The 12,764-nt window shown below is 44.9% G+C and overlaps 1 protein-coding gene across 2 annotated transcripts in view; it reads right to left on the bottom strand.

The window, feature by feature from the left end:
* SEPTIN12 (septin 12) overlaps positions 1-6,543 on the bottom strand; it is a 76,298-nt gene extending 69,755 nt beyond the window's left edge. Inside the window, exons 1-2 of one of the 2 annotated variants that reach the window (XM_083710829.1) lie at positions 5,860-6,543; positions 5,587-5,724 (exon numbers count right to left, since the gene is read on the bottom strand). In XM_083710829.1, the coding sequence (XP_083566955.1) occupies positions 5,587-5,641 (55 nt within the window). In that variant the 5' untranslated portion in view covers positions 5,642-5,724; positions 5,860-6,543. Of the gene's footprint in view, positions 1-5,586; positions 5,749-5,859 lie in introns of both variants that reach the window. The other variant, XM_083710830.1, reaches the window with a different exon arrangement.
* Between the last annotated feature and the right edge of the window lie 6,221 nt (positions 6,544-12,764).

The following is a 12,764-nucleotide window of genomic DNA, read 5'->3' as shown; positions in this document are numbered from 1 at the left end:
CCTCTAGACCTTCCTATCTGGCCCTCATAACTCTCTCTAGGCCACACTTGTTTCTGCTTCACGGAGACCTAAAGTCCATCTAGTCACACATATCTTGTCTCCCAAAGTAGACAACCAGATGATTCCAGAGATCAAACAGGCACAGCATGAAGGTAGCCGGTCTACCCGGTTTCGGGAACTCAAAGATATATTGCCTTGAAATGAAGAGGTTCTACTTAATTATCACATCTAGAAAATGCTTTGTACTAAGTTAGGGATGGGGGAGAAATTTGATTCCGCTCATTTATAAAGGAGAACGTACCTAATTTGCACTTTCCAAAATGAGACACAAAACCTAAACTCAGCCATATTTTGAAATTCACACTCCTCCAAATTTTGCAATGCAGCTCTCCAGCAATGCATATGAATAGGCATATGCTAAGGTAAAATGTGCACAGAACATGCATATAGTTCTGAAACTAACATACAATAATGAATTATACTGCGGAAAATTGCTTTGCAGGTATTTGGGCTTATCCATACTCCCCCCCCCCCTTTCCAGGCTGAGGTTTAATGCTTTGTGTTTCAGTGAGCCCCCCCCCCCCGAGCTTTCCCCACAAAAACCTGCCCAGTAAAGCTGAATTGGAACAAATGTAAATTCGGCTTTTCTGCAGATTGCTGTTTGCTCTGATTGAGCTCTAAAGAGCAGGTTTTGCAAGGAAAGCTTCAGAGGGGAAAAAAGCACACTCAGACAGAGATACGGAGATATACCGTATTTTTTGCTCTATAAGACTCACCTTTTCCCTCCTAAAAAGTAAGGGGAAATGTGTGTGCATCTTATGGAGCGAATGCAGGCTGCGCAGCTATCCCAGGAGCTAGAACAGCAAGAGGGATTGCTGCTTTCACTGCGCAGTGATCCGTCTTGCTGTTCTGGCTTCTGAGATTCAGAATATTTTTTTTCTTGTTTTCCTCCTCCAAAAACTAGGTGCGTCTTGTGGTCTGGTGCGTCTTATAGAGCGAAAAATACGGTAACTTGTGGACCATGCCTGGAAAAAGTGGAGGAAAAGTAATTGTGGATAAGCACTTAGTCAAAACTGCATATACAAATGGGTGTATTAGAAGAAGTCCGCACTGAAGTGCCAATTAATTTTCATTAGGACTTTATAAAAATAAATAAATTTCAAAGTGCTGTGGAAATGTAGAAAACTGAATTAAAGATTGGGAAAAGGTGAGGAACCAAAATGGGCTGATTCACCAAGTCTCTACACAGAGTCCAACTGTTGATCTGGCTCCCTCAGTTCTGCCTGCGCTGACTAGCATGGTTTTATATCTCAGAGCCAGCAGGATCAGGCCAATGGGGCATCAAACCCAGCATTCTGTTTTCATGGTGATGCCTATGGGGAGTCTGCAGGCAGGACCTGGATGCAACAGCCGGCTCCCCACTTGTGGTTCCCAGTAAATGGCATTTCGGAGTGCCTCTGAAAGGGGAGAAGGAACATTGAGCCACCATGACCAGTAGCTCCTGATAGACTTAGCCTCTACAGCTTCATCTAATCCTCTTAGAAGCCATCTAAGTGAGTGGCCATCACTGCTAGTGGGATTGAATTCCAGAGTCCAGCTATGTGCTGTGTGAAGAAGTCCTTCCGCCCAACTCATGCAGGTGTTTCCAACACAGGTGCCCAAATATCTGATCGATCAAGATGGGCAGAGGGCGATGGTCCCTGATATTTGGGTTGGGCAGAGCTCATTTTCATCTGGGCCAAAGAGAGGTGGGGTGAATATATTTCTTTCAGGAATGGTGGAAGCAAGAAAACGGAGGTGGTTGGGGGTGGGATTCTACTGCAGGAGTTTTTCACAAATTCCATCTTCAAAGTACACACCCAAAGGGCCCTTGGCATATCGAAATCCCTTATACAAACACATTAAAGTACACAGAGGCATCATATATTTCACACACTCACCAGGTCAAATTTTCTTCTGATTAACGCGCACTCACTCTGTATTTGCAGAGGTTTAAGCCTGACTTTGCTGCTTTCGACAAAGCCAAAGGCTCGGCTGAGATCACGACAAGGGATGAGACAGCCCTGGGGATCATCATCATTTAGGGAATCATAATCATTAACTTCATCATCTAGTTATGGGAGAGGCCATAGCTCAATGGTGGAGACTCTGCTTTGTAAGCAGAAGACTCAAAGTTCATGGCTGAATCAAACTAAGGCATACTCAAGAGTAGACCTGCTGAAACTAATGAGCTGAAAAGTGTCAGGCCCATCTGATCCAGCATCCTGATCTCAGCGGCCAATGAGAAGCCTGCAAACTGGACCTGAGCAGAGGAACAGTGTCTCCCCACTTGTGAATACCAGAAACTGGGACCCTGAGGTGCACTGCCTCCAAAAGTGGCAGTAGAGCATAGCTAGCTATCAGTGAATTAATTCCAATGGATCTATACTGAGTATTATGCAGTTTAGGTGGGGAGGGTAGAACCTCTGACCCAGGGTTGGATTCAGACAATTGTATCTGGTTCTTGGGAGTCTCCCACGGGTCAAACCCATCTCTGCTCATGGTCTACCTGTTCCTTGAGTGGCTAGTTGGGACAATGCCTCTCGCTTGCCTGGGTAGAGAAGCAAGTGCACATGGAGGAACCTCTTGACATTTGCATGGCTGAATGTAGCATACTGTACAGACGGAAGAGTTGTCTCAACTAGGGCCAGGGCCTTTTCAGTAGTGGCCCCGACTTGGTGGAATGCTCTGTCACAAGAGACCAGGGCGCTGAGGGACTTGACATCTTTCTGCAGGGCCTGCAAGACAGAGCTGTTCCACCTGGCTTTTGGTTTGGACTCAGTCTGACCCTTATGTTGCCCTCCCCTTATGGCTTTGATCTATGGGCTATTATTAAAATGAGGCTGCATTTTAAATTGTATTTTTAACCTGTATTTTAAATTGTTTTCCCCCTCCTCCTTTTATGTTTTTATTGTAATTTTACTGGTGTTAGCCGCCCTGGGCCCGGCTCTGGCCAGGGAGGGCAGGGTATAAATAAAAATTTATTATTATTTATTATTGTATTCTTTGCCCCGCCCACTTTTGTCTCTGGCCTACCTGTGTGGCCTACCTGCTGTGGGCTTCCAGAAGGTTGTCCACAAGGAAATGTTGGATGCAACCTTCAATCTCCAACATCTCCAGAAAAGAACCCACTCAGAAACCCTGGAGAACTGCTTTCGGTCGGTGTAGACAATACCGAGCTAGATGCACCAACCATACAACATGGTGTTCCCAAGTATTATATGCATTTATCCCTATGGCACTATGTGCACGGTGCTTTAGCTAGCATGGGAAGACAAGGTCCCTGACCACAAGAAGCCTTCAATCTTGACACCAGGTACTGGGCCAAGTCAAGCTGTGGGAAGGGGAGCGAGATGGTACAAGGGCAGATGGGAGGAAAACCACCAGAAGAACCTGGTTGCCTGATCAGGCCAAAGGCCCTCAGTCCAGCACTCTGTTCTCACAGTGGTCAACCAGATACCCCAATGAGTAGTCTACAAGTAGGACGTGAGCACAACCAGGTCTAGGGAAGAAATTCAATTCAGTTCACATTTAAAGGCTGTTTCCATTCCTCTGAAGCTTAGCTTCCAACAAAAGTTGCACTACTCATCTTACTGACTGCTGTGGCAGAATTTTATGTAATTAATTGCATTCTTATGCCACACTGTTCATTTTAGCGCAATGCAATAATTACGTATCTGTTGCAGATCGACAACAACAACAGAGACTACCAATCGTTTTCACTGGTCTGATCTCCATTTCAGTCATGGGATGAATAAGCAAATACCGGCAGCTTTCGCTTGCATTTCCATCAAAATTCTCCAGCACCCCTCCCTATAGTCTCAGAGGACAAAGGCTACGCCCAGAAGCGATTCCCAGACTGCCTGCCTGCTCCTTCAGGAGAAGGTACAACCCCGTTCAGAGCAAGCAACTGTCCAACTTCTTAGACACAAACACAAACGTAAAAATTAACATACATTGCTCCGCCTACTTCTGCCTTTAGCCCCACCCACCACTGGTATGAAGCCCTGGGGAGGTTGTCCAGAAAGGAATGTCACCTTCAGCTGAAATAGGTTCCTCAACCTTGGTCTGTCTCTAAAAGAGGGTTCACCTACATGCACATTGGAACTGACATAAATGATGGAAAATTCCAGCCTCCTGATCCTCTTCCTGATTAATATAAAATATGTTCAGAGGAATCTGCCTCTGCCTCTGCCTCTCTCTGCTTGGAATCTGTTCAGTTCTTCTTCATGTGATTCCCCCACCCCACCCCCCAGCTGGCTGGCTGGGTAACCATGAACTTTATTCCAAAACTCTAAGTATGTTGCAAAACACAGAAATGAGAATATACTACAGAACGTAGAAATTCCATGACACGGTGCAATGGGCTAGAGAACATCAGGGGTCCAAATCTTCAGTTAGCATAGCAGATAGCACAGTCTGATGGATTGTTTTGTTAGCGCTACTATAATGCTATTCTCATGCAATCCCAACTCTATATTGCATTATGTGGTTGTATCTGATTCAGAGTTCAGAATGCCATTATCTTCCATGTGAAGATAAGATGCTTTGAATGAAGCACCGCACATCAATAAAGCGACTGATTCGTTTCAACTGCAATCTTGAGTCTGCGGTGTTTATCGCTGGTTCTATTCGAGTCCCTGTTTCACTGGCTTGCTAAATGAGCAAATCTGAACTCTGACTGGAGTACCCAAATAACTTTTTTTTTTTTTTTTTTTTTACATTGCTCCTGCAGGGAAAGCCCCATGCTCTGTTGGAGATGCTGGAGAGCTGCTGCCAGTCAGTGTAGAGAATATTGGCTCAGTATAGGGCAGCTTTGGGTTTTGACCAGGAGACCGTGCACTCTACATTTAACACATTTGAACTCGGCATCCAAATTCTACACCAAGAAAGCTGAAACTTGTATCCTACACAATTTATGCAGTTTGCATCTTGGGATAATGTATACTGGTTTGCATAATTTCGTCTGATTTTGTAAGCTCCAGGTGGAGAGGGGAGGGGAGGATCTATAAAGGGCTCCAAAACACACACACACCCCACACATGAAATATTATTCTGATCTCTGAGGAGTGTCCACACACTTTCAATTATATCTTTGCAGGCATGAAGACTAGAAACCTTCTAGAATATGGAGATGCGCAGGTAACTGTTTCCAGCACCTGATAAGGCATTCTGCACTCCTGAAAAATCATGGTTACACACAGCCCAGGGTATGACTCTGCAGTCAACTTTCACCCAACTTTTTTCTTTTTTAAAATAAATTAAGCACCAAACTCCAGCAGGTTTGGTTTGGTAATTTCCTCCTCTGAAAAGAGGATTGGAAATAGCACCAAGCTTATAGCAGTTTCCTGGATTTCACAGACCCCGATCTGCCACCACCCACACTTTAACATTTGGTGCATCTCTCTCTTGCAAGTTTTCCAGGAAAGCGAGGCACCCCCTGCCTTCTGGAACTGTAACCCGCCCCCTCTTAGCAGGAACCATATGGATATGGAGGGCGAGAGCGTGACACTTCTTTGCCCGGACGCCTGGGTCCCTTGGCCCTACCTTCAAAGTCAGAGAGAATCCCATCCAGATGTTCTTTGACAGACAGCTGGGACATCTTGCCTTCAGGCAGGCGGCTTGGTCCTGGGACGAGGAGGGTGGCCGGCTCAGTCCTCGTGTGTAGCCACAACTGCCTCCTCTCTGGGGGACCTGCGCTTCGTAAGACTGCAAAGAAAAAGAAAAGAGATCTGGGATCGTGGGGAAAGGGGTGTGTGTTGGGGCTGCATTATTATTCTTTCTTCCCCAGTTCTCAGGCTTTGCGGCACCCACACTCACCTCCGGGCTCTGAGCTTCTACTTCGGAAAGAGAGTGCAAGAGGAAAGAGACTGACTTTCCTTCGCTCTCTCCACCCCCCACCCCAGAAAGCCCCCTCCCCACCCCACCCCCAGCTAAACCCTTCCGGGGATCACATTGGCTGAACGGGCTTGGCTGTGCTTTCCTTGTGGGGGAAAGAGGAGACGAGGGGAGGGGAGAAAGTGGAGAAGGGCGGGAGGGGACGGGCTGGGGTGGAGGGGACGCCAGCCTCGACTCCGAGCTGCTTTTGGCAGGCAAGGAAGAAGACAAGAGCGAGAGAGGAAAGGGGTGGCGAGGGGGAGAGAAGGAGGTGGGTCTAACGCTTTAGAGAAGCTGCAAAAGGCAGCTGCGCTGGGCCAGAGCGCTCCCTGTTTGCTTATTTTTATAGGGTTCACCAGCCTCAGCCACTGAGGCCACCAGCTCTTCCAGCTGCAGCTGCGCACGGCTGGCCCGTTTCCAACAAAAGGTTGCCAATTTTTTCTTATGAGCCCCGCTCCTGCGCATTTAAGCCTACAAAAGAGAAGTTGAGCAGGTGACACTTTTACGCACACAGAATGCAAGAGAACGAGTTTGCAGAGCTGTGTGCCAGGGCAGCTCTTTAAAGCAGAGGAGCAGGGCCAGAGAGGAAATGTGGCAACCCTAATTAACCCAGAACCATACCGTGATAGGGTCGACTGGGTCACATGCCCCGTGACAGGCAGCTAAAGGTGTGAGTAGGCACCATTGAGAAAAGCATCTTCTCCCAGAAATATAGAAGAGTTTCACTTTGGAGGGTGGCAGCTCAGAGCTCAAACCTCCCAAATGCTGATCACCACTTAGGACTGAAGTCAAAGGATGAGCATGCATGTGCAAACAAGGCCCTGGGCATGTTCACTACTTTTCTGGATATGTACCCGGAAGAATGAGCACAAGGAACAACACACATCTTTGCAGGAAAATTAGGGCTGCACTGTTTAAAATCAGTTATACAAATCAATTTAAAACTTTTGGTCTATCAAAGCAGATGACATCTTGGAATCGGATGAAAGTGAATGGGATAAAGCACTGGGAGCAGAACATGGCTTTGAAAAATGAAGTCTGCTTGTTCATTATGGGAATGAAAAATCCCAAGACAAAGTTCAACCTTAGATATGATTTTCAATCATATAATTTGACATTCTGCTTAAAACAAAATAGAATCATAGGAGCCAAGGACGCCTAATATGTATACAATGCCCTTTAACTCATATTTGACTTTTCCCTGTGCAGCTACATATTATGACACTATATTTATATTTCATGTTTACATATACAGTATAGAGGAACTATTTTTTTCTGTTGTGATTATTTTATTTTATTTTAATTTTTTTAAAAAATTAAACCACCCCAACAGCTTTTAACCTGCTGTAAAATGATTATTTTTTATACAAGCACTTATAAAAACTTCAGTTGGCAAGCTCTGTTTTAACAGAGGCAACATTGTCCTTTTTACAAACAAGTAGGTAGGATGCCTCTCTTTAAGACAATGGGTTGTATGCCATGTTAAGCCTACTCAGAGTAGATGCATTGAAAGTAATGGGCAGGATTTACTTAGGTCCCTTTATTTCAGTGGTTCTACTCTGAGCAGGACTTAGCTGAAGACAGCACAATACTTATGACTCTGCATGCTCACTTCATCTGAAACAAGGACAGTGATGTTACTGGATTCCACCAGCCCTGACCAAACACAGCTAGTCATCAGGATGACGCAAGTTGCAGTCCAACAGCATCTTGAGAGACAGAGGTTCCGTACCCCTGCTCTAAAACCATAGAAAACCTGCTTCTGGCTTGGTTTTGGTATTTTGTAAACTGATGCACAATGAATTGACTGATTATTATTATTTAAGTACAAGCTATATTTCTTCTTTTTTTCAGTCAATCGCTATTCCACAAAATTATTCCGCAAACAGAAAACAGCAGGAGCATTCCTCGTGCAGACTATAAATTGTTTCTGTGCTGCAACTTAACCGATTATCTAATAGATGGGCTGAAACTGGCATGATGAATTGATTAATATGTCTCCACTCAATCTACAACACCCTTATCAAACTCCATGCATGAAAAGCCTCCTTTGAGCACAGTTAGATCAGAGGTTCCATGATCAGGATTCCTGATGGAACAACAACAACAACAAAAGAAAATAAACACCCACACAGAAACATACTGTATTGGTTTAACTCGCTTGCCAGACGAACTCGGAGGCTGTTAAAAATAAATGAAGGATTAACATTGGATTGATTTATTGGAACTACCTCAACTAATTAAGAGAAGCAGCACAAATGTGAGATGATCATCACTCCCGACCTCAGAGCATGGGAAGCCAACCAAAGATTTATAATTTGGCATAATATTTGGATCGTTTGATTATTTTATAATTTGGAATGTTTTTAATTTTTTTATTGGATTGTTAAAATGGAAAACTTAATAAATATTATTATTAACAACAACAACTTCAATGCAATGCAATGCAGGAAGGTTTTTAAAAGAACATTTCCTCCTGATTAAATCTCCCAAGCCACTAATTGCTGGGGTGCTTTTAACAGCAGCTCAGAGCTCATCCGCACTTCCTTTTTGTGCTGTTTCTAGGCATAAGTCAGGACTTTCCAGGTCTCTCTTTTTTCCTTTTCTTTTTGTCCCAGCACTTTCCATGGGAAAACCCATATTTTACAAGTGAATAGGAGCAAATGGTAATCCATGAAAAACTCAACTGCCATTTGCTTTGATTCACCTGCAAAATGTGGGTTTTTATAGAATCCTAGAATCATAGTTGGAAGGGACCCCAGGGGTCATCTAGTCCAACCCCCTGCAATGCAGGAATCTCAACTAAAGCATCCGTGACAGATGGCCATCCAACCTCTGCTTAAAAGCCTCCAAGGAAGGAGAGTCCAGCACCTCTTGTGGTAGTTTATTCCATGGCTGATCAGCTGTTACTGTCAGAAAGTTTTTCTGAATGTTTTGTGGGAATCTCTTTTCTTGCAACTTGAAGCCATTGGTTCGAGTCTTACCCTCCAGAGCAGGAAAAAACAAGCATGCTCCCTCCTCCACATGACAGCCCTTAAGATATTTGAAGATGGCTATCATATCTCCTCTCAGTCTCCTCTTTTCCAGGCTAAACATACCCAGCTCCTTCAAGCACTCCTCGTAAGGCTTAGTTTCCAGACCCTTGATCATGGGTAGGCAAACTAAGGCCCGGGGGCCAGATCTGGCCCAATCGCCTTCTCAATCCGGCCCACTGACAGTCCGGGAATCAGCGTGTTTTTACATGAGTAGAATGTGTCCTTTTATTTAAAATGTATCTCTGGGTTATTTGTGGGGCATAGGAATTCGTTCATTTCTCCCCCCCCCCCCAAATATAGTCTGGCCCATAAGGTCTGAGGGACAGTGGACCGGCCCCCTGCTGAAAAAGTTTGCTGACGCCTGCCCTTGATCATCTTGGTTCCCCTTCTCTGCACACATTCCAGCTTGTCAACATCCTTCTTAAATTGTGGTACCCAGAATTGGACTCAGTATTCCAGGTGTGGTCTGACTAAGGCAGAATAGAGTGGTACTATTATTTCCCTTGGACGCAGGTGGCGCTGTGGGTAAAACCTCAGCGCCTAGGACTTGCCGATCGCATGGTCGGCGGTTCGAATCCCCGCGGCGGGGTGAGCTCCCGTCGTTCGGTCCCAGCTCCTGCCCACCTAGCAGTTCGAAAGCACCTTTAAGTGCAAGTAGATAAATAGGTGCCGCTTTATAGCGGGAAGGTAAACGGCGTTTCTGTGTGCTGCTCTGGTGCTGGTTCACCAGAGCAGCTTTGTCACACTGGCCACGTGACCCGGAAGTGTCTCCGGACAGCGCTGGCTCCCGGCCTCTAGAGTGAGATGAGCACACAACCCTAGAGTCTGTCAAGACTGGCCCGTACAGGCAGGGGTACCTTTACCTTTACCTTATTATTTCCCTTGATCTGGACACTATACTTCTGTTGATGCAGCCTAGAATAGCATTAGTTTTTTTTGCTGCTTCATCACACTGTTGACTCATGTTAAGCTTGTGGCCCACCCAGATCCCAAGATCCTTTTCACATGTACTGCTAGTAAGCCAGATGTCCCCCATCCTATATTTGTGCATCTGGTTCTTCCTGCCTGAGTGCAGAACCTTATATTTGTCCCTATTGAAATTCATTTTGTTAGCTTGCACCCAGTTCTCCAATCTGTTAAGGTCATTTTGAATTCTGATTCTGTCTTCTGTGGCATTAGCTACCCCTCCCAGTTTGGTGTCATCTGCAAATTTGATGAGGATCCTCTCAATTCCTTCATCCATTTTTTTTTTTTAAATATAAATTTTTATTGAATTTTCAACTTTTTTAACACACAAACACACATAAAAACAAAAACAAAACAAAACATCTCAAATTTCATACCCTTACTTTCGTTGCCTTCTTTCATTGACTTCCCCACACCCCCCCTTCCCACCTTCCAATTTCATTAATTATCTCAGCAAGTTATTTCCTCTCATCTCTTAAATACTATTCTTATCTTTTCTTAAAATTTATCATTTTTACTTGGTCCAGTTTTACTTATCCAATTTTACACATTTAATCCTTTTTCTAAGGTCGGCCCAAATTCTCTCCCACGAATTCCTCCCTTCTTATGTTAAACCAAAGATCATAATATTTCAATTCAAAATCTCAGATTCTTACTACTCTACTCTCCCCTCCCCCCCCTGGCCCGGTTCCTGTCCCTTCCCAAACCAATGTCCTCAAAAGAGAAAAAAAACCAAACAGTTTAGCCCGGATTTCTCACATCAGAGGCCCTTAAGCCCCAGTTAGTCTCTCTCCACCAGTTTTGTTGATATTCCTTTTTGTTGGCCCTCTCTTCTCGAGGAAGTTCTGTCACAAGCCCCTCATATTTTCCTCTTTCCAAATCAGTCAGAAACAGTTTCTGCCCAGGATCCACCAATCTCCCATGCTCCAGCCTGAAGAAGAAGTCCCCAATATACTTATTTGTTCTTTTATAGTCCAATATTCCAGTTATTCCAGGGGTTTCTTCTTTTAACTTTCTCTCCTTTTGCAGATTTGTAATCCACTGGTCATCTTCTTTGTTTCCTTTGTTCCCAAAGGTTACAGGCTCTGGATTGATATTCTCCACCTGGACTTCCTCTTCTCCTTCTTCTTTTTCCCCCAGTTCCAAAGTTATCTCTTCTTCTGCAGCTGCAGAGTTTTTTTCCATTCGCTTAATGCCATCCACAGAGTTGTTTAATTTAAGATTGAAGGTCACCAGCTGTTTACTCATGGTCATACTCTGCTCTTGTAGAATTCCCACAAAAGAAAACATTTTCTCTATCTCTGCCAGTAATTTTCCTTCAGCAGCCATTGCAATGTCTTTAGTTTCCTCCAGGGGGATTACCATCATAATTCTTTTCCAACAGTCTGTTACTTTGTTATTCAGAATTACTTTGTTTCCAGTCAATTCAGTTTTATTGTAGCACTTTTAATCCAAAAAGATATTTGTAACACAGTTCCAGGCCTTGGCCAGCCGTTTGACAGCTCTTTTGGCAGCTGTCAAACTCTTTATTCTTTCCTCGGGCTCACACGCAGGGCGCTCCCGGGTTCCCAAAAAAAGGGGGGGGGGGTTAACCAGAAAAGAAAAACTTCTGAAATTTCTCTCTCCTCCTCTCCAGCACAGTGACTTCTTAGTCCAATTCGTAAAAGTTATCTGTTTAAACACCAAAGTCTTTCCGCCTTAATGCTCCTCTCCTTGCTTTAAAACTTTTGGTGGGGGGGGGGAGTGTGGACTTCCTTTTTAACACGTCCCCCGATCGTACTCGAATTCAAGGATAAAAACTTTAATGCCGAAATTTCATTTTACTCACGGGTTGCTTGTTTCAGTCCAAATTTCAGGAAGAAAGACAGCGCTCTTCGGTCATGGCTCACGGCTTCGCTCCGCCGAGGTAGCGATGAACTCTCAGCACCGCGCCGCTCTCCAGTCCACTCCGTAGCCTTTAAAAAGGCTCTTCGCGGGTCGGGGAGGGCGCTTAAGGTGCCCACCGAGTTACCAGGTCCGCGCCTGCGGTTTTTAAGGGTCCCCGTGTCGCCGGCACGGCAAGACCCGTCCTCGACGGAGCCGATTCCCTCCGGAGCTCGGAGGGAATCCGCCATTACCCGTTCGCGCTATCCCGGAAGTCGCGCTATCCTGGAAGTCTCAATTCCTTCATCCAAGTCATTTATAAAGACGTTAAACAACAACGGGCCCAGGACAGAACCCTGTGGCACCCCACTTGTCACTTTTTCCCAGGATAACAAGGAACCATTAATGAGTACTCTTTGGGTTCGGTCAGTCAACCAGCTACAAATCCACCTAACAGTTACATCGTTCAACCCACATTTTACCAGCTTCCTTGCGAGAATATCATGGGGGACTTTGTCAAAAGCCTTACTGAAATCAAGATACATTGTTTCCACAGCATTTCCCTGATCCACCAAGTTTGTAATTCCATTTAAAAAAGAAAGAAATCAGATTGGTCTGGTATGACTTATTTTTGAGAAACCCATGCTGGGGCTTAGTAATCACAGCATCCTTTTCTAAATGCTTACAGACCGACTATTGAATTATCTGTTCTGGGACCTTCCCTGGTATCGATGTCAAGCTCACCGTTCGGTAGTTACCTGGATCTTCTTTTTGAAGATGGGGACAACATTTGCCCGCCTCCAGTCTGTAGGGATCTTACTTGTTCTCCAAGAATTTTCAGAGATAATAGACAAGGGTTCTGAAATTACATCCTCAAGCTCTTTTAGTACCCTTGGATGCAGCTCATAAGTCCCTGGAGATTTTTCCCTAGGGAAATTGCTGGGACCAGGATCAGGACCTGAAAAGTCTGGATCTGTGCCTTAA

Source organism: Podarcis gaigeae, assembly GCF_964106915.1.
Source record: "Podarcis gaigeae genome assembly, chromosome: 14".
NCBI classification, from domain to species: domain Eukaryota; kingdom Metazoa; phylum Chordata; class Lepidosauria; order Squamata; family Lacertidae; genus Podarcis; species Podarcis gaigeae.
Note: the sequence above shows the minus strand (reverse complement) of the source record. Positions and strands in the feature narration are given on the sequence as shown.